At 54.1% G+C, this 21,543-nt stretch overlaps 1 protein-coding gene across 4 annotated transcripts in view; it reads left to right on the top strand.

The window, feature by feature from the left end:
* Positions 1–21,543, top strand: part of LOC144933053 (SH2B adapter protein 1-like) — a 78,121-nt gene that overhangs the window by 39,501 nt on the left and 17,077 nt on the right. For all 4 annotated transcript variants that reach the window (XM_078857533.1, XM_078857535.1, XM_078857534.1 and 1 more), the window contains exon 4: positions 17,002–17,103. In XM_078857533.1, the coding sequence (XP_078713659.1) occupies positions 17,002–17,103 (102 nt within the window). The remainder of the gene's footprint in view (positions 1–17,001; positions 17,104–21,543) is intronic.

Raw genomic sequence — 21,543 nt, 5'->3', positions numbered from 1 at the left:
CACCATACCGCGGATTGTTTGGCCTACTCTTCCACCGTCGTTGGCGAGACGTCTCGGAAGTAATGGGAATACCCCCACACTAATTTGGACCCGTAACCTAACCCTGACCTCAAGCATAACTCCAAGCCCGAGATAACTGCGCTCTCAGCTTGGCAGCCTCCCGTCGTTAGAGCCGCGGGGAGATATTTGGCATGACTCGAGAGGAAGTTATTCAGGCGCGTTGTGGGAACGACACGTGGCTGGCCAAAAGATGCCTCGCAAAGATTGATTGCCCGCTTTCTTAGAAGTCCAGGATAATGGCAGTAAAATAAGTGAACTATGAAACTGAACTATTTTTATTTTGCCAGGTGAGGCCCACTGAACTATATAGCTCTTTTTCAGAAGCGACCTCGCCACAAACGATAACTCAAGAAGGTGGCGCTGATCACGTGGAAATTTATAGCAGCAAAATACTCTGAATTCACGTTGATTCTAAATGTGGAGGGAAAAACCGGAAGACCCGGAGAAAAATCCATTGATCACTGAGAGAGAGAGACACGCAAACTCCAAATATACAGTAGGCATCAGGGTCAGGATCAAACCCACGACCTCCTGCGTGCCAGGCGATGTGGTCAACATCTCGCCACCACAGCACCTTTATATATATTAAAAAAAACTCTTATTAATCACAGACATCAGAATCGGATCTTTATCTTGTGACGTTGGTAAATAGTAACCCAGTTGCTCTGATTCAGTCGTACGCGAGCGAGGGGGGGGGGGGGAGGCGTTGGCGTTTATTCGTAATTGCGGCGGCCGGCTGATAATTGCGGCGACAAATTGTAGCCTGGAAACTGGCGTTTAAATTTATTTTTACTCTTAAGTCTTCTGCTCTCATTGTCTGAGCCAGTCGTGTATTTATCGTCTTGACATGGCGATTCAGAACCCCGTGATTTTGGGATATACGAGTTTGTGTCGGGAGCTATTCCGGAGGCGTAAAGAAATTTGTCAGAGCCTCGCAAGCTCCATGGACCCTGACGAAACCCTGCAAAGCTTTCCCGGGTAGATGTGTGTGTGTGTATATATATGTGTACATACGTAGACTGTACTCCCTCGTTAACCGCGAGGGAATAGCAAATTTCGTGGACAACGATATTGGCCTACGAAATGAATTGCCTAAAATAAATACGCAAATAAGCTATGAAATACGTGAAAATGATAATAACACAAAAATAAAAATGGGTAAATTAAAATAAATCAATGTGAAAGTATCTCATCACATTCTCTCTCGTCACTTTCTTTCGCTCTCTCTCGACGCAGCAGTAGTTGTGTAGAGTTCCAGATGCAATTCGCAGAGAGCCAAAATCGTGGACAGCAAGTTCGTGAATAACGAGCGAATTCCATCTATAGCATCGGTGCCGATCTCTCTGTCGCAATCGGAGGTTGGTACCTCGTATCCCGGGTTCCTGAAATCACTACAGCTCATTATCATCATCATCATAATCATCATCATCATCATCTCTATCGCCGCCTTTATCAGCAGTGACGGACTGGGACTAAACGTCGGCCCAGGCATTTGTAAACGCACCGGCCCAAATTCGGGATATGGAGTGGCTCTCTGTTGCCCAGTGACGACGTTGTGAGCGTGATTTTGCCGTGCGATCTCATTGGGCCCGTTCGGGCTGGGTCCCAAAAACAAATTAGGATGCCGGTTAGGAAAAATCTTCAGGGCTGCCGAATATATGGGGACTTAATGCCAACTGAGAGCGTAAATAAGCAATGAAGCGTTACACAGAGGTGATCAAATATTTTAATAAATAAAAATACACTTTGATTACATTTGCAAGTTCTCCCACACAGACCGACCCGGCCCCCCGCACCGGCCCACCGAGCATTTTGCCTGGGCTGCCCTATGTCCAGTCCAAGCCCGATTTATCAGCCGTTGTAAGTCCACTGCTGGACAAAGGCCTCCCAAAGGCTGTCGGCCATCGCTCACCATCCCGCCACATCTAACGGTCGGCGGCCTGCAGAGCTCGTCCAAGCTGAGGTGTCAAATCGGTTGTTTCCTGCCACGTAAAAAATGTTGACGTCTGTCTCGTTGACCGCAACGGTGAAGAGATAAGCCTCTCCCTGTGGATGAACCTGCCTCGCGGTGGGGGGGGGGGCCGTCATGGTTTAACTTTTGCGGACGTCGAACGCATTTCCGATGAGAATAACGGGGTGGTGATAACTGCCACTGCTCAGGTTTCTCTGCGATGTGATTTTCGTGGGGGGGGGGGGGGTATCAGAATCGGAATCTTTATTGACCCTGTTCCCAGTCGACATCGGGTCGGGGGTCGTTACCGCGTGGCCCACGGGTCGCTGCGCCCGAATGAGCTCCCCCAGTCCGTGGGACGTCGCGTCGTCGAGACTCGCGGCTACAAAGCCGAGAACGCGGGGGGCAAGGAGCCGCGTCTGCCTTTGGCGAGAGTCGGCGGTGATCGCGGCGACCAGCTAGGTTCATCTTTGCGCTTTCCATTTATCGAAGCTTTCCACGGAATTTCTCAACCGAACCACACCAACCTCCCCCCCCCCGCCTCTTTGTCGCGGTGCCGCGAGCGTGGCGGCAGCGGGGTTGGGGGTTTCGAGGTTTACGGTTTCTTGGAAAAGCGGCTGAACACTGCCAAGCTAAGCGTAAAAAACAAAAACAGCAAAACACAGAGAAAACGCGACGGCGATTTAAAAAGTCGCGGACGGCGAAGTCAAAACGGGAAGGACAAGGGCAGAAAACGTGCGCCACGCGCATCGCGCCAGGTCCAACGATCGTACGTCGTAGAGCGGCCCTCGACCGGATACGTTCGTTCAGCCGGGTCTGTTCGGGGCCAGCGACCTGGAAAATAATTCCTCACCCAGAACACCACAGCCAGCCGTAGCTCTCGCTATGGGTGGCTCTCGCTATATAGCTGGCTGTGGTGTCAAGTGATCGGTGTACTCGCTGCAAGTCCACCAGTGGTGCGGAAAATATTCAGTGAGAAACGGATGTTGGGTTTTTTGTGCTGTGTCTTTTGAATGATGTGTAGCCGAACCCAACGCGTACGCACGGTGGCGAGCGACAGATCGGCAGTCAAACACTTTGACTGCATCGAGCGAGGTTATCATGAGAATTCGGGGGTACCAAAAAAAGAACAAGACACGAGAGGGAGGGAATTCCGGAGTGGAGGAGGGCGAGGAAAGAGGCGGACCATCACAAATGATAGCTCAAGGATGTGGCGGCTTATCATCGTCACGTGCAAATGTAGAGCAGCCAAATACTCTAAACGCGTGATGTCGATTCTAAATATGGAAGGAAAACCCCGGAGAAAAATCCACGCGGCCACCGGGAGAGAGAGAGAGAGACGCACGCAAACTCCAAATATATACTACAGCAGGCGTTATGGTCGGGACCGAACCCACGACCTCCTGTATACCAGGCGAGGTAGTTAACATCTCACCACCGCAGCCAGAGAGACAACTGAGCGTGACAGAAGGGGGGGGTGGGCAACTTTTGGCATGGTGCCCTCCGAGCGAAGAGGCGTCATTTCCTCCGCATTACGAGGGACCAGACGGGTTTCAGCCCAGGCGTGCGAGATTGCGACTTCAAACAGAATTGCGCAAGATCATGTTGGCTGCGCCGTAAAAGCAGAGGTTCGTGCAAATACTCCGCTCCCCACTGCCACGGCTCACCTGGCATCGTTCACAAAAGTGGGCACGGGCGAAGCCGTCTCCACCTTTTCTCCACCGACTGGAATATAAAGGAGTCTCCTAAATGTGCCCGCGACGACACCGCAAAAAACAGTGGAACACATCGTGAGCTCGTGCGTGTGCGAGTTTCTCGTTCTCTGCGTGAGCCCGTGGCCCTCTGCATGAGTCCATGGGTCTCTGCGAGCCTATGGTTCTCTGTATGAGCCCATGCTTCTCTGCATGTGTGCGTGGGCCTCTATATGAGTCCATGGGTCTCTGCGAGCCTATGGTTCTCTGTATGAGCCCATGCTTCTCTGCATGTGTGCGTGGCCCTCTGCATGAGTCCATGGGTCTCTGCGAGCCTATGGTTCTCTGTATGAGCCCATGCTTCTCTGCATGTGTGCGTGGGCCTCTATATGAGTCCGTGGGCTACTAGGTGAAGCTATGGGTCACTGCGCAAGTCCATGGGTCTCTGTGTGAATCTATAGGTCTTTTTGCGTCGTCTATGGGCCTTCTTTGAGCCTATGAGTCTGTGTGAACTCGCGTCCGCTGTGAACATTCTCGAACGACACAACTGGGGTTCAACGGCTGTCCTCTGAAGCCTGCAGTTGGATTTACCACTTAAGACGTCGGTTTACGGTCGCGAGTCAATTCATAGCCACGTGAAACGAGCAAGGCCTGAGAGCCGCCACCCTAAGCCTAAAGAATCTTGAGCGGTGGCTGCGTTTAGCCACGATTTGAATCTCTGACAGTCGCCTCGCATCAAGTCCGCAACAAGAAATGTGATCGCCACATGAGATCTTGCGACATCTCCGTGAATGCCCGAGGCTCACAAGAGGACGGACGGAGGAGGCACCTTCGTGAGCCTTTTTGTGTTCATCGTGAACGCCTGAGGCAGTAGTAGAGAGAGAGGGAGGGAGCGGAGAGAGAGGTGTTCATTCAGCAGACGACCGATCATGGCTGATGATGTTTGATGTGTGCAGTCGAGGGAGGTTTCCCCATACGTCGTGAGTGTCGGTGTTTTACAACGCGAATCAAATGCAGTTTAACCAGTTCCGGGGAGTTCTTGGTAATTGTGAAAGGGATCAGCTGCCCCCTGCGGCTCCGAGCTTCTTTACCCTTGAAAAGCGAGTTGTTTACTCGGGATAATAAACCACTGAAAATAAAGCTGATGAATCTGGCTCAAGCAGCAGCCTCCGTTTTCCACCGCGAATATTCCCCAACCTCGTACGAGAGTGGAACTGTGGTAAGAAAATATTTATACGTGCTTTAAAATTCATGTATTCCTCGTTTTTAAACGTTCATTTTCAGACCCCCGGGGCAATAGGGCCGATAAATCGGCCAAATTCCTCCTGGGCGGTAAACTGTAATGGAGTCCGCAAGTTATTGAAAAAATAATAATAACAACTTACAGAAATTTGTCGCTCGACTGGCAGGTGAAGTTTTCTGCATCAGAAGCCCCCCCCCCCGCCCTGGTCATGGGGGATTGCGTGACCATACTTCGCCAAAAAAAAAAAACGACTAATGGAGTGAACGCAAGTAAAAAAAAAAGTGTCGGTTTTTCAGCGCCGGTTTCCCAAACGGAATCCTCCTCCTCGTCGCCGTCTTCGCGTTTTTTGGCACAAACGCCTTTGGGTTCCGTCGGCCTCTTCGCGGAACCATGGGGGTTAGAATTTTTGGGTTATAACTAAAACACGGGAGGAAGTGCGGCGGCGTTAACCGCCACCGTCATCGCGAGCGAGCGAACGAACGCGACCTTGAGTCAAACAAAAACCCACGATGGGCGAGCCGACCGCCTCGGAGCGATCGCTGGCCCCTCTCTCTCCAGAGACGAGCTGGGGAGAGGTGGGCGGTGGGTAACGGGGGGCCTTGGTCGGCATGCACGTCAAATAATCCCATTTGCATATGTTTAGCTGACAACCCCACAAACCCCTTTGTAAATGACGATGATAGTAAATTTTTTTTTTTAAAGCGCAATAGCAGAAGTTTGGACTTCCCAAAAACAAAAACGCATGCACCTGGGCGGATCTCGTTCTGCGTCTGCGAGTGCAGCTTCCCCCTCTCCTCGCCGCCTCTCGCATCCCCTTTCACGAGTGCCACTGTGAAATTCCCCCAACGCAGAAGATCCCCTGGGGGTTTTTATCTTCCACGAAGCTTGCTCACGATCCACCCTGAACCGCGTCCGCAGCGCAAACCGCGGCAGATGCGGGTGACATCTGCTGCACAAATGGAAAATGAACAATTCTCCAGGAGCGTGCGCCTGCGGTCACACAGAAATAGAATGTACAACGTATAACGACGCAATGCCCCGATCCACAAATGCGAGACATCACGGAGATATCCACAACGCTGCTCCTGGCTCCCGTCATCTGGCTTGACCACCGGAATATGAAATTGTAGTCGTTGCTCTGCATCTTCATGAGTCGTATGGAACAAAAAGAAGAAAACTGTCCGGATGAGTGTGGCGGGGGCGGGGCGAGCGGCTGAGACCTTCACAGTGGCCGTGTCGGGCTCTCACCGGCACACCTCGGTGGCGATGTCTGCTCCAACTTGAATGCGTCGCCGGAGATTCTAATGCAGTACCGGGTTTCTTTCTTAATGCGGAGTGAGTTTTATGTAGGTGTCACCTTACCCGGTCGCTGGTAGCCGGCACGCCACTGAACAAAGACGGTCACCGCATCGCGCGCTTTCGGATGCGCTTCTGCGGCCGTCTGGAACGCTCTTCCTTTCCGATGTTTAGGAAGCCACTGGAGCTGTGCACTTTTAAATTATCATCTAGATTGAAAACTCATTTCCTTAGAACTGCTTTTTTTGCGTTTAGTTCGTTGTCCTTCACACCGCACCTCCGATTAGCACGGTTGGCTCGGTACTGTGTTAAAGAAGTTCAACGTACACACGTACGTGCGCACAGCTGCGTGACCAAAAACTAAAGACTGCTCACAACGTGAAATACTCAAACGCGCCCGAGGGGATGACCACGGCGGTGTAGCTTGCGTCTTCTTCTTTCGTACGGTTTAATAGCAGCAGGTTAAAGATCCAATCTTAGATTCGTTCTCCACTCGGTTGTCTGTTCGGAAGCGCGAGTGGACCTCGCCCTTTCCTCCTTTTGACGGAGTGGCATCGGACAGAGAGAGAGGAAGAGAGGCTGGCATCAGGCGGCAGCGGCGGTGGCGGCGTGGTGCTTACGATGTGCGTCGATGGTTTGGGATTCGTGGCCGCGCACTCGCAGTGCGTGTGTGGGAGTGAGATGCACGGCCGCGGCGGCGGCAGACCTTGAGGGTTGGCGTTCGGGGGAGACATTCAAGTGGGGCAGGAGCCATCCATTTCATCTGTGGGCACCATCGGCGTGAAACAGCGCGGCGTTAAGAGGCTCGTTACGCACCGTTGTGGGGCACCATGGGTCACAAATACCGAGGAAAACGACGAAAAAAAACTTCACGCGTTCGTCAATAAGACTGTGGCCTTAAATGAAAAATGTATGTAATCGGTGACGTTTCGGGCAACGGCTCTTTCTTCACAGCACATGGCACAAAGGTAAAAAAAAACGTCTCCACATTCAAACAAATATTGCAATCCGTCGACCTGGACCTTTTCGGGATAATGTTTCATCACAGCCTTTGCCTCGGTAGGCGAATGCTCGGGGCTGGTTCCGACCTTCTGGGTGTCGTCAGCGATCGGAGCCGGGCCCGAGTTGTTAGCACTGCGTAAACATCACCGTGCCGCACGTAGATTTTGCCCACCCCCTCGCCTCGCTTCCAATCTCGGCTTGTCGCATCGAGCGGCGACCGTCGCTGCTTCACGGCGAATCGCCGCCCTGGCTACGCTAAGAGCGCCGCGGTTCACGAGGGAGGCTCCAGTTGAACACATAAGTAGAGCTTTCGCAATATCATCCGTCCGTAATACAGGTTCTTTCGGTTAGATTGCGTAAATATATTAATCTGTCATTAAACCCGCCACCAACCGACACAGCCAATTGGTAAGGTTTGTCACGTGAACAGCACGTGCCAATTCTTTACGGAGGCTCCGATGCTGTGAACTTCATCCGCTCGTGAACGCGAAGCCGCCGCGCTCGTCCTGGAGTGAGGATTCCCTCTTGGCTGACTTGAGCGACACCCCCTCATCGGCGCCCACCGCTCTCTCCAATCCTCGCCTCTCTGTTCCCTCTCCCTCTGAGTCTGATGCCAGCGTCTCTTCCTCGCTCTCATTTTTTTCTTTTTTTACGATCAGTGGAAACAAGAAGATGCTCGGTGTAGTCGGCACTTTGTTTCGTTCATCATTTCGTAATTTTTTTTTTAATTAACATTTTTAAACTCTGCTTCATGTAAAGCCCCACCTCTCGCTCACTCTCTCGCTCACTCTCTCGCTCGCTCTCTCGTCTCTCTCTCTCATCTCTCACTTTGCTTCGTTCATCATTTCGTATTTTTTTTTTTAAATAACTTTGCTTTATGTAAACCCCCACTCTCTCGCTTGCTCACTCTCTCGCTCACTCTCTCGCTCACTCTCTCGCTCACTCTCTCGCTCTCCCTCGTTCTGCACGCAGCCCTTCTCGCAGTCCGACGGCCTCCGACAGGTAGCTCATATCAGTATGCAGAGCTCCCCGTCATCTGCCACCGAGCACACGGCCTCCTCCATCGCCCACTGCTCCTTGAAGGCCGGCACGGCGTGCCAGTCTCTCTTCCTCACTCTCTCTCTCTGTGAGAGGGGTCTCCGAGCTCCACGTTAGCGAATCTCTCGCAGATCCCGGGACGTCATTGCCCACCGCCACCACGACCGCCCGATTTCCCAGTTTTCACGGCGGTCTCGTGCCAACACGACGATGGCACCGGTTGTATTGGAACTCCGAGCCTTGCAAGTTAAAGCTGGGGGGGGGGGGGGGGTGCTGCCATCCGCTGGGCTCGTCTTTATCCTGTAAAACCTGTGAGGGGCTTGCCTTGCCTCTGCCACCTCGCGTCCCCGGCCCGCCAACCCACAATTCCTCGCTTGACATTTGTGCAACCTGAGCAGAAAGGTGCGGCGAGGGTTTAGGCCACACCCGTGTTAGAGTAGAAGAGGGGGACAAGTACAAAATGGACCGATCTATCCACTGCTAGATGAAAGCGGAGAGGTGGCACATTTGACTTTACACTGAGAAACAGGAATTGGAGAACAAAACTAAACTATTAACTTTTTATTTTATTTCACCAGGTAAGGCCCACTGAGCTATACAGCTCGTTTTCAGAAGCGACCTGGCCACAAATGATAGCTCAACAAAGCGGCTTATCGCGTGGAAAGTTATTGCAGCAACATATTCTGAACGCACGTCGATTCTAAATGTGGACGGAAAAACTCGACGACCCGCGGAAAAATCCACGCGACCACGGGGAGAGAGACACGCAAACTCCAAATATACAGCAGCAGGCGTCAGGGTCTGGATCGAACCCACGACCTCCTCCATAGCAGGCGAGGCAGTCAACATCTCCTAGCCACCGTGGTGCCCCCATGACGCGAGTGGCAACGATCTACACACAAGGTCGGATCGTAAACCGTCTAGCCAACTCGAGCGAATGGCGTCTGTGTCGTGTGGAAGTGAACGCAGAACCCCGTTCGGGGGGGGGCAGCCGAACGTCGCGAGTTTTGGTCGTGGATTTGCCACGCCACGCGGTTGTAACAGCCGAGCGACTGCCCAGGCGGCCTTGAGTCTCAGCGCACCGCCCTCCCCCCACCCCCCACCCCCCTCTGCCCCCCTTAGGTCTGTCAGCTCGTGGTACTAGGTGAGATGAACTTGCAGTTAGTTGATGGATCGATCTCGCATGAAACAAATACAACGCGCGGGAATTAGAGATGGGATTGTTGCATCGTTGAGCGGTGAGGGATGATGGCGACGATGTGGGAAAGGCCTTCATCCAGCAGTGGATCGACAATGGATGACGACAAACCTTTCATCCAATAGTGGCTTGACAACGGACAATCGTGATTCAGTTTTCAGTTTCATTTATTAGGTATAGCCCTGTGAGCCATTCGGCTCTTGAATCGGGCGCAACCGCAACAAATAAAAAAAACTAAAACATGAACAGGAAAACATCTTATAGTGACTGCGCAAACAGAAAAATCCAGGAAAAAACTGCAAAGTCTTCCAGAAAAAACGCACCGTACACCGACGCTGAAATGGGAATATCTTCATCCAGCACTGGATATACAGCAGTTGGTGATGGGGTCTTCATCCAACTGTGGAGAGCCAATGGACCGTGATGACGACGACCACGAAGACGATGGGGGGGGGGGGGGGATGGTCGATGCCAATTGCGGGAACGTCGCAGAGAGATCGATTTAATTGGCGAGTTGAGTTGGTGGGGGGGGGATTTTTTCGCCTCAAGTTTGTCTGCGCACTTTTCCACGACAGGCGACCGGGGAAATGATCCCTGAAATAATTCAATAACGGAGCGCAGCGAGCGTCCAACGTCCACCGCTACCCAGGGCCTTTTGTTTTTTTGGCAAGATCAGGGGTCACCCTCGATAACGATCCATTCATTAAAACATTCGCTGACGTGTGCAACCCGCGCGCGTGTGTGTGTGTGCGGGGTGTGTGTGTGCGGGGTGTGTGTGTGCGGGGTGTGTGTGTGCGGGGTGTGTGTGTGTGTGCGGTGTGTGTATGTGTGCGTGCGCGGGTGTGTGTGTGTGTGTGGTGCGTGTGTGTGCGGGGCGTGTGTGTGCGGGGTGTGTGTGTTGTGCGGGGTGTGTGTGTGTGCGGCGTGTGTATGTGTGCGTGCGCGGGTGTGTGTGCCGCGTGTGTGTGTGCCGCATGTGTGTGTGTGCGTGCGTGGTATGTGTGTGTGTGTGCGGCGTGTGTGTGTGTGCATAACGTATGTTATGTGCACGTTTTAATCGGTGGTGAGCGGTGGCGTAGCAGGTGAGTGCACTGCACTACGAACCTTGGCAACCAGAGTTCGATTCCTGCTCAAGGCCACCAACACTGGTGACGATCATCTGAACCGGTGCTGGGCCTCCCCTAGGTGGACTAAGCCTCAAATTAGTATCTGGTGTGATGTGTAAACATCGCCACTGGGGTGTAGTTTTGGACACACACTCCCTCGTGTGCCGTGCCGGCCTTCATAGGTGCTCGCTAACAGTACTTGCTCCAACAGTTTGTTACAGGCTATACGGGTGATCTTTGTCTTTTGTTTTAATCATCAAAGTCCTCCCCATGAGAGCCACTTCGATACCTCGCTTCTAAATTTCGATTTAAAGCTTTCGTGACTGCAGGGATTCATCTTCTTGGTTCTTTCCCTTCTACGTGACTTTACCGAAAGAACCAAGAAGATGAACCTCGCTTCTATTGAAAGCGACTTAACGCGAAATCCAACAACGATATTTGCACAATTCTTACGTGGCCACCGACGGTAACTTGACGGACGCGTCCGCCAGTCGCCCAGCTCATGGAATCCTCCGAGGCGGTTTTCCTTCACAACGAAAACGGTTCCGATGTCACACGATCGGCCGAGCGTTTCTCCGTAATTTAGCTTCTCTCTCTCTCCCTGTTCCTCAACACTCTCCTCCCGCTCGATCACTGTTGGCTCCGAACTCTCCCACCCACCGTCCCCCCCCTCCTTACTCTCCTCTCCTCCCCACCGATTGCTCCCAAACAACACAAGCACCCCCCCCCGCCATACCTCCCCCCATCCGCCGCCCCAAACTTCCAGCCTCCACCCTCCCTCGGCTCCCTAACTCGCCTGCTGCTCCAGCGAATAAACCGAGCGGAAACTGGCAGTAATCTCACAGACCTCTTCAAACTTCCTCTGGGCTGGGAGCCCTGTGGCTAATTCCGAGAAAAGGAAGAACTAAACATGCGTAACCCACACCCTCCCTGCACCCCCCACCCCCCACCCTCACTAAACCCAATCCCCAACTCGCACACGCACACAGAGCGCCCGTTGGCCTCCGCCAATTCCATGCCCACCACGATGCCACCTCATCTCTCTTCTTCTCCGCCCGCCCGCACCACATCCCCCATCCCGCCTCGTCTCCCCCGGGTCCGCCCGCCGATGGGGTCCCTGCCCCACGGACGAGCGCTCGCAAAACAAAACTCTACGCCACGACGTGTCCCACGTGTCCCCACCGACAGCGCACCACAAGATGGGGGGTGGTGGGGGCACGGGGTGGGATCAATCATCTTTGAGAGGCCCGCAACGAATCGAGTTTCTCAGTGCAGTAGTAGATACGCGTGTGTGCGTGTATGCACGTATTTTGAACTTCTCACCGTGTGTGTGTGAGCGGTAGTGTAGTGGTTAGCGCTACGCTGCGCTACGAACCTGGCGATCCGGGTTCGATTCCCAATCACGGCCAACATCGTCGGTGATGATATTCTGCACCGGTCCTGGGCCTCCCCTAGGTCGACTCGGCCTCAAATGAGTACGTGGTGTGGTGTGTGAGAATCGACACTAGGGAGACAAAGGCGGCCGGGCGTGGTGCTGGCCACCCACCCCCTCGTGTGCCGTGCTGGCCTTCATAGGTGCTCGTTAACAGCACTTGCTCCAACAGTCTGTTACAGGCTATACGGGGGATCTTTTTCTTCGTGTTTTTTGTGTATGCACATATGTTGAACTTCTTTCTCGCCGTACGTGGCCATCCGTGATAATCGGAGGTGCAGTGTTGAGTCTATGGGCAGTGCTGAGTCAATGGGCAGTGTTGAGTCTATGGGTAGTGTTGAGTCTATGGGCAGTGTTAGTCAATGGGCAGTGTTGAGTCTATGGGCAGTGTTGAATCTACGGGCAGTGTTAGTCAATGGGCAGTGTTGAGTCTATGGGCAGTGTTGAATCTACGGGCAGTATGTGTGTAAGCATGTTGAACTTCTTTCGCAGCGTACGTAGCCAGCCGTGCTCATCGAGGGTGCAGGGTGAAGGATAACAAATGAAACGCAAAAAGCAGTTCGAGAAATTAGTTTTCAATCTGGATGTAAAAGTTCTCGAGAAATTAGTTTTCAATCTAGATGTAAAAGTGCATAGCCTCCAGCGGCTTCCTAATATCGTAAGGAAGAGCATTCCAGACGACCACAGAAGCACATCTGAAAGCGCGCGATGCAGTGACCGTCTTTGTTCGATGGCTAGCCACAAAAGCCGCTGTGAGGATGAAGCTGAGATCTGTTCAGCGATTGACTCTGCGGAGGCTGCGTGTGCCGTGTGCTGCCGACAAGTTAAGCCCTCGTGTCAACACTGGTCGTGAGAGTTATTTGACCGGCCTCTGCCACGCGAGTGAGTGCGGTTCTGGTGACGGCGGGTAGCATAAACAGTGGCGCAGAAGTACAGTACAACAATGTACGCTGGAAGTTTGCACGTTGTACCCCATGGTCACGTGGATTTTTATCTGAGTCCTCCAGTTTTTTCCCTCCACGTTCAGGATCAACGTGTGCGTCGAGGCTGTTTGGGCTGCCATACATTTCCACGGGATAAGCCGCTTCGTCGAGCTATCGTTTGTGGCCAGGTCTCATCCGAAAAAGAGCTACGCATTTAAGTGGGCCTTACCTGGTAAAAGAAAAACACTTTTTACTTTTAGTAGTATATGCTTAAATTTCGATTTAAAGCTTTCGTGACTGCAGGGATTCATCTTCTTGGTTCTTTCGGTAAAGTCACGTAGAATGGAAATAAGTTCAACATGCTTACACACATACAGACGCTGTCTCCCCGACAGACCTGGTCTTCACCTGAGGACGGCTGCTTGCGTTGTGGCCGAAACTTTGTGAGAATTATTTTATTATGTTTTATTTGTATTATTTTATTTCCTAGTACATGCTTCCCACACGTAGCTCCTGTGCAGGCCCTGAGACTGACCTGCACGGTCATGGGTGGCCGCGCGTCCACGCAACTCTCCGCAGGCTCGGCCCTGGCTCTTAGCTTCTTGGGCCTCACGGGACCCGGGCGCGTTTCAGGTCGACGTCAGTGACAACGCCGACAGGTGCTCCTGGGAGGGCGAAGTGCCCTCAACGCCGCGGTGGCAGCCGAGCGGCGGCTCACGAAGACCCTCGCTGCTGCTGCCGCCTCCCAGAATATCGCATCGCGTGCGCTAAAAGTATATATATGTATAAAAAAAATTACATTTAGAATACTCCACACACTTGGCGCTTTACGCAAGAGGAGGAGAGAAGCTGGCGCGTTAGGAATGTGACCCCGCGATGCCCCTGTGCGCACGGACAACGACGATAATATCTGAATGTTTAGAAATAAACACGCAACCAGAGACACGGCGTCACGGCCGTGACGTGTTCCGCGCCGTGGGTTGACTCATCGTCGAGGGGCACAAAGCTGATCCGGAAAATATTTGCAAATGTGGCAAATATTGCGGTTTGGTGTAAATGCATCAGACTCGTAAAGAGCAAACAAAAAAAAGGGACGGCTGATGACAAATTCTTGCGAGCGGTGGGCGAAAACGTCCATAGCCGGACAGCCCGACGACTGCCTTCGTCTGCGCGTTGCGTTTCTCACACTCGACGAGGCTGCGTGGGAGGCCACACGCAGGGAACCGCTGGCTCCACCACTGCAGCATCACGCATCACGTCGCGCTCTCACTTACGTAACGCGCCCCCCCCACCCACCCCTCCCCCACACACCCACCCCCCCCCCCAGCATAATTTACCAAAAGCTAATTTGTTACCGGTGCCTGTGAGTGCAAATCGAGGGGCCCAGTTCATTCGAGGCAACGGCGTGTACAGTTACCGGCGACCGTGCTCATTCAGGAATTTGGATTTCAAGATGCACTGACGGTAAACCTTACATATAAGGCGCGGAGGCGGACGTGTGGTAAGAATGGTCGTTCTCGGATCGTACTGTGAAGTCTTTGAGAAAAAGAAGAAGGGGAAACTGCGGGGGACACCAGGAGGGGCGTCCTGCATTGGGATGTTCGGGCCAATTCCGTTACTCGTGAGGGCATCTGGGACAAAAATTGACGAACTTGAAGGACAACGCACAGAGGGGGGAGTGACGCTCAGCAACGACCATCGTCTGGACCCTCACCTCCCAGCTTGCCATGCCTACAACACACCCGGCAAGCCTTGGTGGTGGTGGTCACCCATCCAAATACTATCCAGGCTCAAGCCTGCTTAGCTTCCGAGATCCGAAGAGCTTGGGCGCATGCCGGATGAATGAGTTGACGAGCGAGGACGAGGTGGTTGATTTGAGTTGTGGGGGGGGCGGGGGGGGGGGCGGGGGGGGGGACCTGAAGCACCCAGGGATCAGATTGGAAGCAGGGAGGGAGGATCGTGAGGAATGGGGAGAAGAGATGAGAACAACGGGAAGACAAATGAAGCGTAGAATTGTACGGTTGCCGTCAAACATTGTCATTGCTCGCAATCGCGAACGCCGCTTGGCTCCGCGCACGCTCGATTTTCACGGAACGTCGATGGCCCGTGGCGGCATTATTTATTTATTTCCTCCCCCCCCCCCTCCCCTGCTTGCGAAAATAAAACGCCTAAAACGACGGAGCTCGCTTTTGGTTTACAGAGCAAGGGTGGAGAGGCCCGCAAAGTCCATCGCTCGGGAGGGAAGAATTCGCGAGCAGTGAGGAGTAAACAAAAGAAACAAAGAAACCCGACGGCCACTGTAAAGCGCACGAGAGCACACGTGAGAAATCGGGGGCCGGCTGGTCGGCCGGTCGGTTGGTAGCCGACGGGCAGATGATTGGGGGGGGAGGGAGCCCCCCAGCCCCCCCGGCTTTTGTTTTTCGTGCATTCCCAATGCATAGAAGAAAATGGAGCTCGAGGGGGTGGTGGTGGGTGGGGGACAAAGGTCGATTGGTTCAATCGATGCCCGGAGTGGCGGCGGCGCAACGTCGCTATCACTTAGCCCCGTCGCAGCTCCACTGGACGGGTCACAACGAGCAAGGGCATTTGTGTTTTGTTTTTGTTTGGAAAGCGGCGTTACACGCGCGCACACAAAAAAAAGAGAAAAACAGGACGCGACACGTTCTCGCCCCCTCTCCGTTGGACCGCTTCGCGGCTTTCGTTCCCGACGATTGGCCCCCGCGGTGCGAGGGGGGGGGGCCCTGGCTTTCGTTGGGCGGCCCCCGCTGTCGGGTTGTTCGCCGTGCGGGGGTTGCTTCCGCGGTGCCGATGGTTTCAGCGCGCCGGACTCACAACGGGAAGGGTCACCGCGGTTCCACAAGTCTTGCGAGTTTCGGAAAATCACCGCCCCCCCCCACCCCGCCTCTGTGCGCCCGGCGGTATGAATGTGTACACCACGGTCGGCGGGTCGGTCGGCGGGATCCGCGTGTGGTGGGGCAAAGTGTGGGTGCCCTCCCATCTCTTACGAGACATTTGGCCAAAATTCCCTCTGGAGGCTCTCTCTCTAGAGGTCCCCTCGAGCTAAAGGCCTCTTTTGAACAAAAAGGAATTCTTTATCGCCCCCCCCCCCACACGGTTAAGATGCCAAAAAAAAATGTACGACAACGATACGGAGGAAGTTATAAAGATGCGTCGGTGCGTGCAAGAAAACGACGCCGTGAGAAAAGAGTTTTCGGAAGAAAAACATTTTAACATGCGAGAGTCTCTGGAGCGAAATGGGAAATTCGAAGCAGACGGGGGGGGGGGTGGGGGGGGGAGTCAATAAAACTGCGCGCTCCGGCCAGCTGACGGCGGAGGCGACACACGTGATAGACGCTCTTTAACCGCCGCGCCGCGGGTCTCTGTTGCCCTTATTACGGAAAATGAACGGCGACGATAATCGTCGTGCGCGGGAAGAAACGCTCCGTTTGATGGGGGAGTTGGGGGGGAGCTTACGAGCACCCCCCCCCCCACTTCACCCAGGCAGCCCCCTCGTTCTCCTTGCCGCCTAACGATTATATCGGCTCGCGCACAGGTGCCCCGTGAATCGGCTCTTCGCGACGAGACGATGAAAGGCGATGATGGCTTGGCGGGGGTTTGGGCGGCTTTCATTCTAGCAGTGGATTGATCATGGCTGATCACGATTTTTACCTCTTTACTCCCCCCCCCCCACCGCCGCCACACCATTTTTATTTGTAACGGCTCTTTGTCAACACAACTACTCAATGAAGGCCTCCCGGCGCTGCGTCGGTCATGGGAGTTGCTCGACCGTATGTGATGGGGAATCGTCGTGTGGCCTGCACCACGCTCGCCAACGCCGACGTTTCACGCGCCCCACTGCACCAGATACCCGCGGCGCTCGACTGTGTCTCCCGGGAATCAAACTCGGGTCGCTGGGATCATCGCGCGGTACGCCTGTGACTAACAACCGACGCGCGCGCTCGCCGCACGCACACCCGCGTACCACGCCTGTACGCACGGCCGCTGTGAACCTGCCTCGTGCCTCCCCCCTCCACCCCCGACCCTCGTGCTGTGTCCTGCAGTCGAGCAAAGCAAAGATCTCGGTGCCGTGCTCCTCCATCCTGGAGGTGCGCAAGACCAACCCCTTGGAGATGCCCGAGAAGGACAACACCTTCGTGCTCAAGGTGCGTTCCACGCATCTTCGTTTCACGACGTGGGGTCACGGGGGCCCGCGGGGGCCCGCGGGGGCCCGCGGGGAGATACACGGGGAGAGACGCGGGGAGAGAGACACGGGGAGAGAGACACGGGGAGAGAGACACGGGGAGAGACACGCGGAGAGACACGGGGAGAGACACGGGGAGAGACACTGGGAGAGACATGGGGGGGTCAGTGAAAGTTAGTGCAGTTACAGCAGCAACGTTAGCGCAGTTCCATTGCGGCTGCGATCCATAACAGATGACACAATCACAATTCATTACACACGACACGGCGACAATCGCTTTTGACCCAGGCCTGCACTGGGACACCAGGACCCAGCGCGTGTCTCGCCAACGCGGTGGCGGCGTTCATTACCGGTGAACGTCGCGCGTCTCGGACACATCCCGGACACACGTCGCAGAGAAACGTGGCCAGACACGGGGTAGAGTAGGCGCGGGGGGGGGGGTAACAGGGGGGCGGGGGGTGAAGCCGGACAGAGGGGCGGCAGCGAGAGAACGACTCGAGCGATGCACAAGGGGATGCGGTTGACAACGTTGCTTTGCAGATCCTTCTCATTTTCAGTAACAGCATTCCTAGCATTCGACGCCGCGCTCACTTGCTCGCCCACTCGCTCACTCACGCACGCACCCACTCACTCACTCACGCACGCACCCACTCACTCACTCACGCACCCAATCACTCACAAACGCACTCACTCACGCACCCACTCACGAACGAACGTACGCATGTACGCGCCGTGGACAAAAAAAACGCATCGCACGGCGAGCGCAAACTTGGCAGCGCCACATCGGCCTTTCGTGGCAAAGCGGACCGAGCTAGCGTGACATTTTTGTTAAGGAAAATAGGGGAGAGAAAATAAAGGAGAGAGAAGAAAAAAAAATATCCATTGTACATATGAACAGGAAAGTCGTTCGAGCTGATAAAACACTGCACATGAAAAAAAAGGGCCTCTCAAATTCCCAGAAGGGTTCTATTTGCGCTGCCGAAAATACTCGGCAGTGTCGCGACCGATACGGCCTGGGGCTGGGCTCACGGCGGTGGCAGGAAACCACGCGTCGTCTGCACGCCGCGAGATTGTCGCGCCGGAAACCCTCGCATGTCGCTCTTCACAAGTCTCCGGGCAGGCGCGATTAATTAATTACTTAGCGCACATCCACAAGCGCGCGCGCACGCACGCACGCAGACGCAACCCGTTTCATTACGCGCCGCTTAAAAGCAGAAGCGCTTCTTACGTTCGTTAAGCTTTTTCAATTCATTTATTCCGGTGCTCCGCCGAAGGACGTCACCGCTTCCCCGTCACGTAGCCGCCGAGAGTGGCGCAAGAACGGGGAGGGGGGGGGCCCAATCGTTGCGGTGAGATGCCCCCCCCCCCCCGGAGGTTGCGACCTCGCTGCTGCTGGCTCAGCAACAAATGACCTCTGTGGGTTACAGCTGCGGCGGAACGAAAGTACGGTTTTCGCTGAACGTGCACGTTGGCCAGGGCGGATTCGTGACTCGACAGCGAATGCGCAGAATTTGAGCAAACTGAACTCCATCCGTCACTCGCCACCACACGGCGGTGGCGTTGGTGGCGGTAGTGACGTCGCTTTCGCTCCTTTGCCGGGTCTGGATTCACTCCCGAGGCCGCGCGGAGTGGCGAGGTTCGCTGTCTTGAGGTAGTCGTGAGAAAGACCCAGGGACCATGGATGGAGAAGCAGTGAGATTCAATTGACGGGAGGTCTAAATTAAACTTTGAAACTATTCCGAACTATTTTCATTTTACCAGGTAAGGCCCACTGATCTAAATATAGCTTTTTTTCTTAGAAGCGACCTGGCCACAAATGATAACTCAACGAAGTGGCTCATCGTGTGGAAATGTACAGCAGCAGGTGTCAGGGTCCGGATCGAACCCACGACCTCCTGCACACCCGACGAGGTAGTTAACATCTCGCCACCGCGGTGGAACAGACCCTGTTGGTTTAGGCATGCGGGTAGGAATAGGCAGAATGGACACATGTAGCACTGATCCAGGCATACGAGTCCCTTATTGAAGCCGGTCAAGAGCCCAACGAGACAGAAAGTCCCCTTATTTAGAGAAACCGGTGTGACAACAACAGTATAGACTCCACGTGTGTGTACATGCACGCAGGTACATGCACGGTTCACGTGAACGCGCACTCATGGTCCAGTTGTCCATGAGCAACGAAGTGGTAGGAATTTGTTTTTCGAACGTCGATCCTTCCGCTCGTGGAGATTCACGCGCAGCCGCGTTGACGCGCAATCGGCACGGCATCCCTCCTCGGCCGCTGCGACGCTCGGCCACACGGAACCCGGGCCGCCGGATCGCGTGACGATCGTCCATCGCCCCTCCTCCCCGTGGTCCACCAGCCCTTCTCCCCGCCCGCATGATTGCCTGGTTGATGCCGGGGAACATCTTCCGCCGGCCGTGCCCGGTTTGGCGCTTTGCCTCGGACAACCTCGGCAGGGCGAGGGTGGGGAGCAAAGAAACTCCCGGGGAGTTTGGCGGATGTCACGTTCGCGGTCGAGCTCAGGACTTTGTTATGTCAGCCGGTGAGGCTCCGTTGAGCTGAGCAGCGGCTCTGTGGCAGAGGTGGCAGTCCACAGGGCATTGAAGTTACACAGCTGCATAGAGATCCACAGAGTTACTTGGAGAATCGTAGAATTGCATAGAGGTTCATAGAGTTACATGGACACCCTCAGACTCGGGCTTTATTATGTCAGCCGGTGAGGCCCATTGAGCTACGAGGCACTCGTACAAGGACGACCACAGCCCAAGATTGTGGGCAGTGGTGGCAGTCACAGGAGATCGCAGGGAGGCGATGTGGAAACTAACGAGTGCGATGGTCTTTCGGGGCGCGATTCGATTCGAGGAGTGATCCTTGAACATTTTTGGCGATCGTTGTGGCCGCTCATTGCTGCACCGGTGACGTGAACCCGCGACGTGAACCCGCGACGTGAACCCGCGACGTGAACCCGCGACGTGAACCCGCGACGTGAACCCGCGACGTGAACCCGCGACGTGAACCCGCGACGTGAACCCGCGACGTGAACCCGCGACGTGAACCCGCGACGTGAACCCACGGCGTTTGCCACGCAAGAGTTGAAAGACAACGACGCTTACAAAAGACGGTAACGATGCGTGCATTGTGAGCCTTAGGATTCAACATTAATCCGACCTGCCCACCAACTTATCTTTCACCTACCTATCTACGAACCTGCCTTCGTAGTCACATTCCCACATAACAACCTCGTTCGCTTACCACCACCGACCTCTTTTGAGTCTGATGTCTAGTATGTAAAAAAACAAACTAAACGCATTAGTCACTAACACCTTGGCCTTGAAAGAGTAAATAACAGGTGACGTTTTAGACAATGGTCCTTCTTCATGGCACTTAGAGAGGCTAGAGAGGTAGAGTGGATAATAAGAGTTGGAGATTGAACCTTATACCAAGGGACCTAATGCAAATCACATGTTTGCAGTATATAGTTATAGTAATTACATTTTTGCAATAGTACTCTCAATGTTTTTTTTAACGTATTTTCATTAAACATATGTAGCAATCCGAAAATATATATATGTTCATGTGGTAAGAGAGAGGAAGTAAAAAAATAAATTGCAAGCATTACATTACGAGGAAATTAATCCATCGCCGTTTGGACGAGAGCCCCCAAACAAAAACCGTTGACTTTTTCCAAAATATATATTTTTTCATCTAAAAAAAAACCCCCATAAACTTAAATACGCGCATGCTCTGAAAACATTCGCGAGCGTCAGTCGGCCGAGCCTGCGGCTCAGCCAGCGATAGGACACACGAGGAGCTGTTTTAATTTGGATGCCGCCGCAGTCCTCAGGAGACACGGAGAGAGACACGGGAGAGACACAGAGATGGAGATGGGGGAGGATCATTCGCCAAGTCCCCATCCGGGGGTCGCGAGCTGTCCAAACGGCAGGAAACCGAGACCAAATAAAGTGCCGCGCGGGTCCTCTTAATCGTTTCCACCCACGCACTCCGCCAACGGGGATTCGGGATAAAATGAGAACTCCTCGCCGGGACTTGCGTGACGCATCGGAGCGAGCTGTGCAGCGCCATGGCGAAGCCCTGCATAGCTGTAATACCAGCGTTGTCTGTCAAGATGGCAAATGCTTTTTTTTTCAGGCAGAAGGAGTAGATGGGACGGTGGTTTTTTTTTAGCGGGTAGGCGAGTTTGTGAACTAAACACAATGTGGTGGTGGCGGAGTCGGCCACGGAGCCTGCCATGCCGCTGTGCTGCCCGGGGCACCGTTATCTCTCGCTGCAGAACGCGGCATGAATGTTTACACAATTACAGGAGCGTCCGCTCGCTCGCTCGCCCGCCCGCCCGCTCTCTCGGACTGTACCGCCGTTACGACACAGCGCCTGCCTCAA

The sequence above is a fragment of the Lampetra fluviatilis genome, chromosome 6, assembly GCF_964198595.1.
Source record: "Lampetra fluviatilis chromosome 6, kcLamFluv1.1, whole genome shotgun sequence".
Lineage (NCBI taxonomy): Eukaryota > Metazoa > Chordata > Hyperoartia > Petromyzontiformes > Petromyzontidae > Lampetra > Lampetra fluviatilis.
Note: the sequence above shows the minus strand (reverse complement) of the source record. Positions and strands in the feature narration are given on the sequence as shown.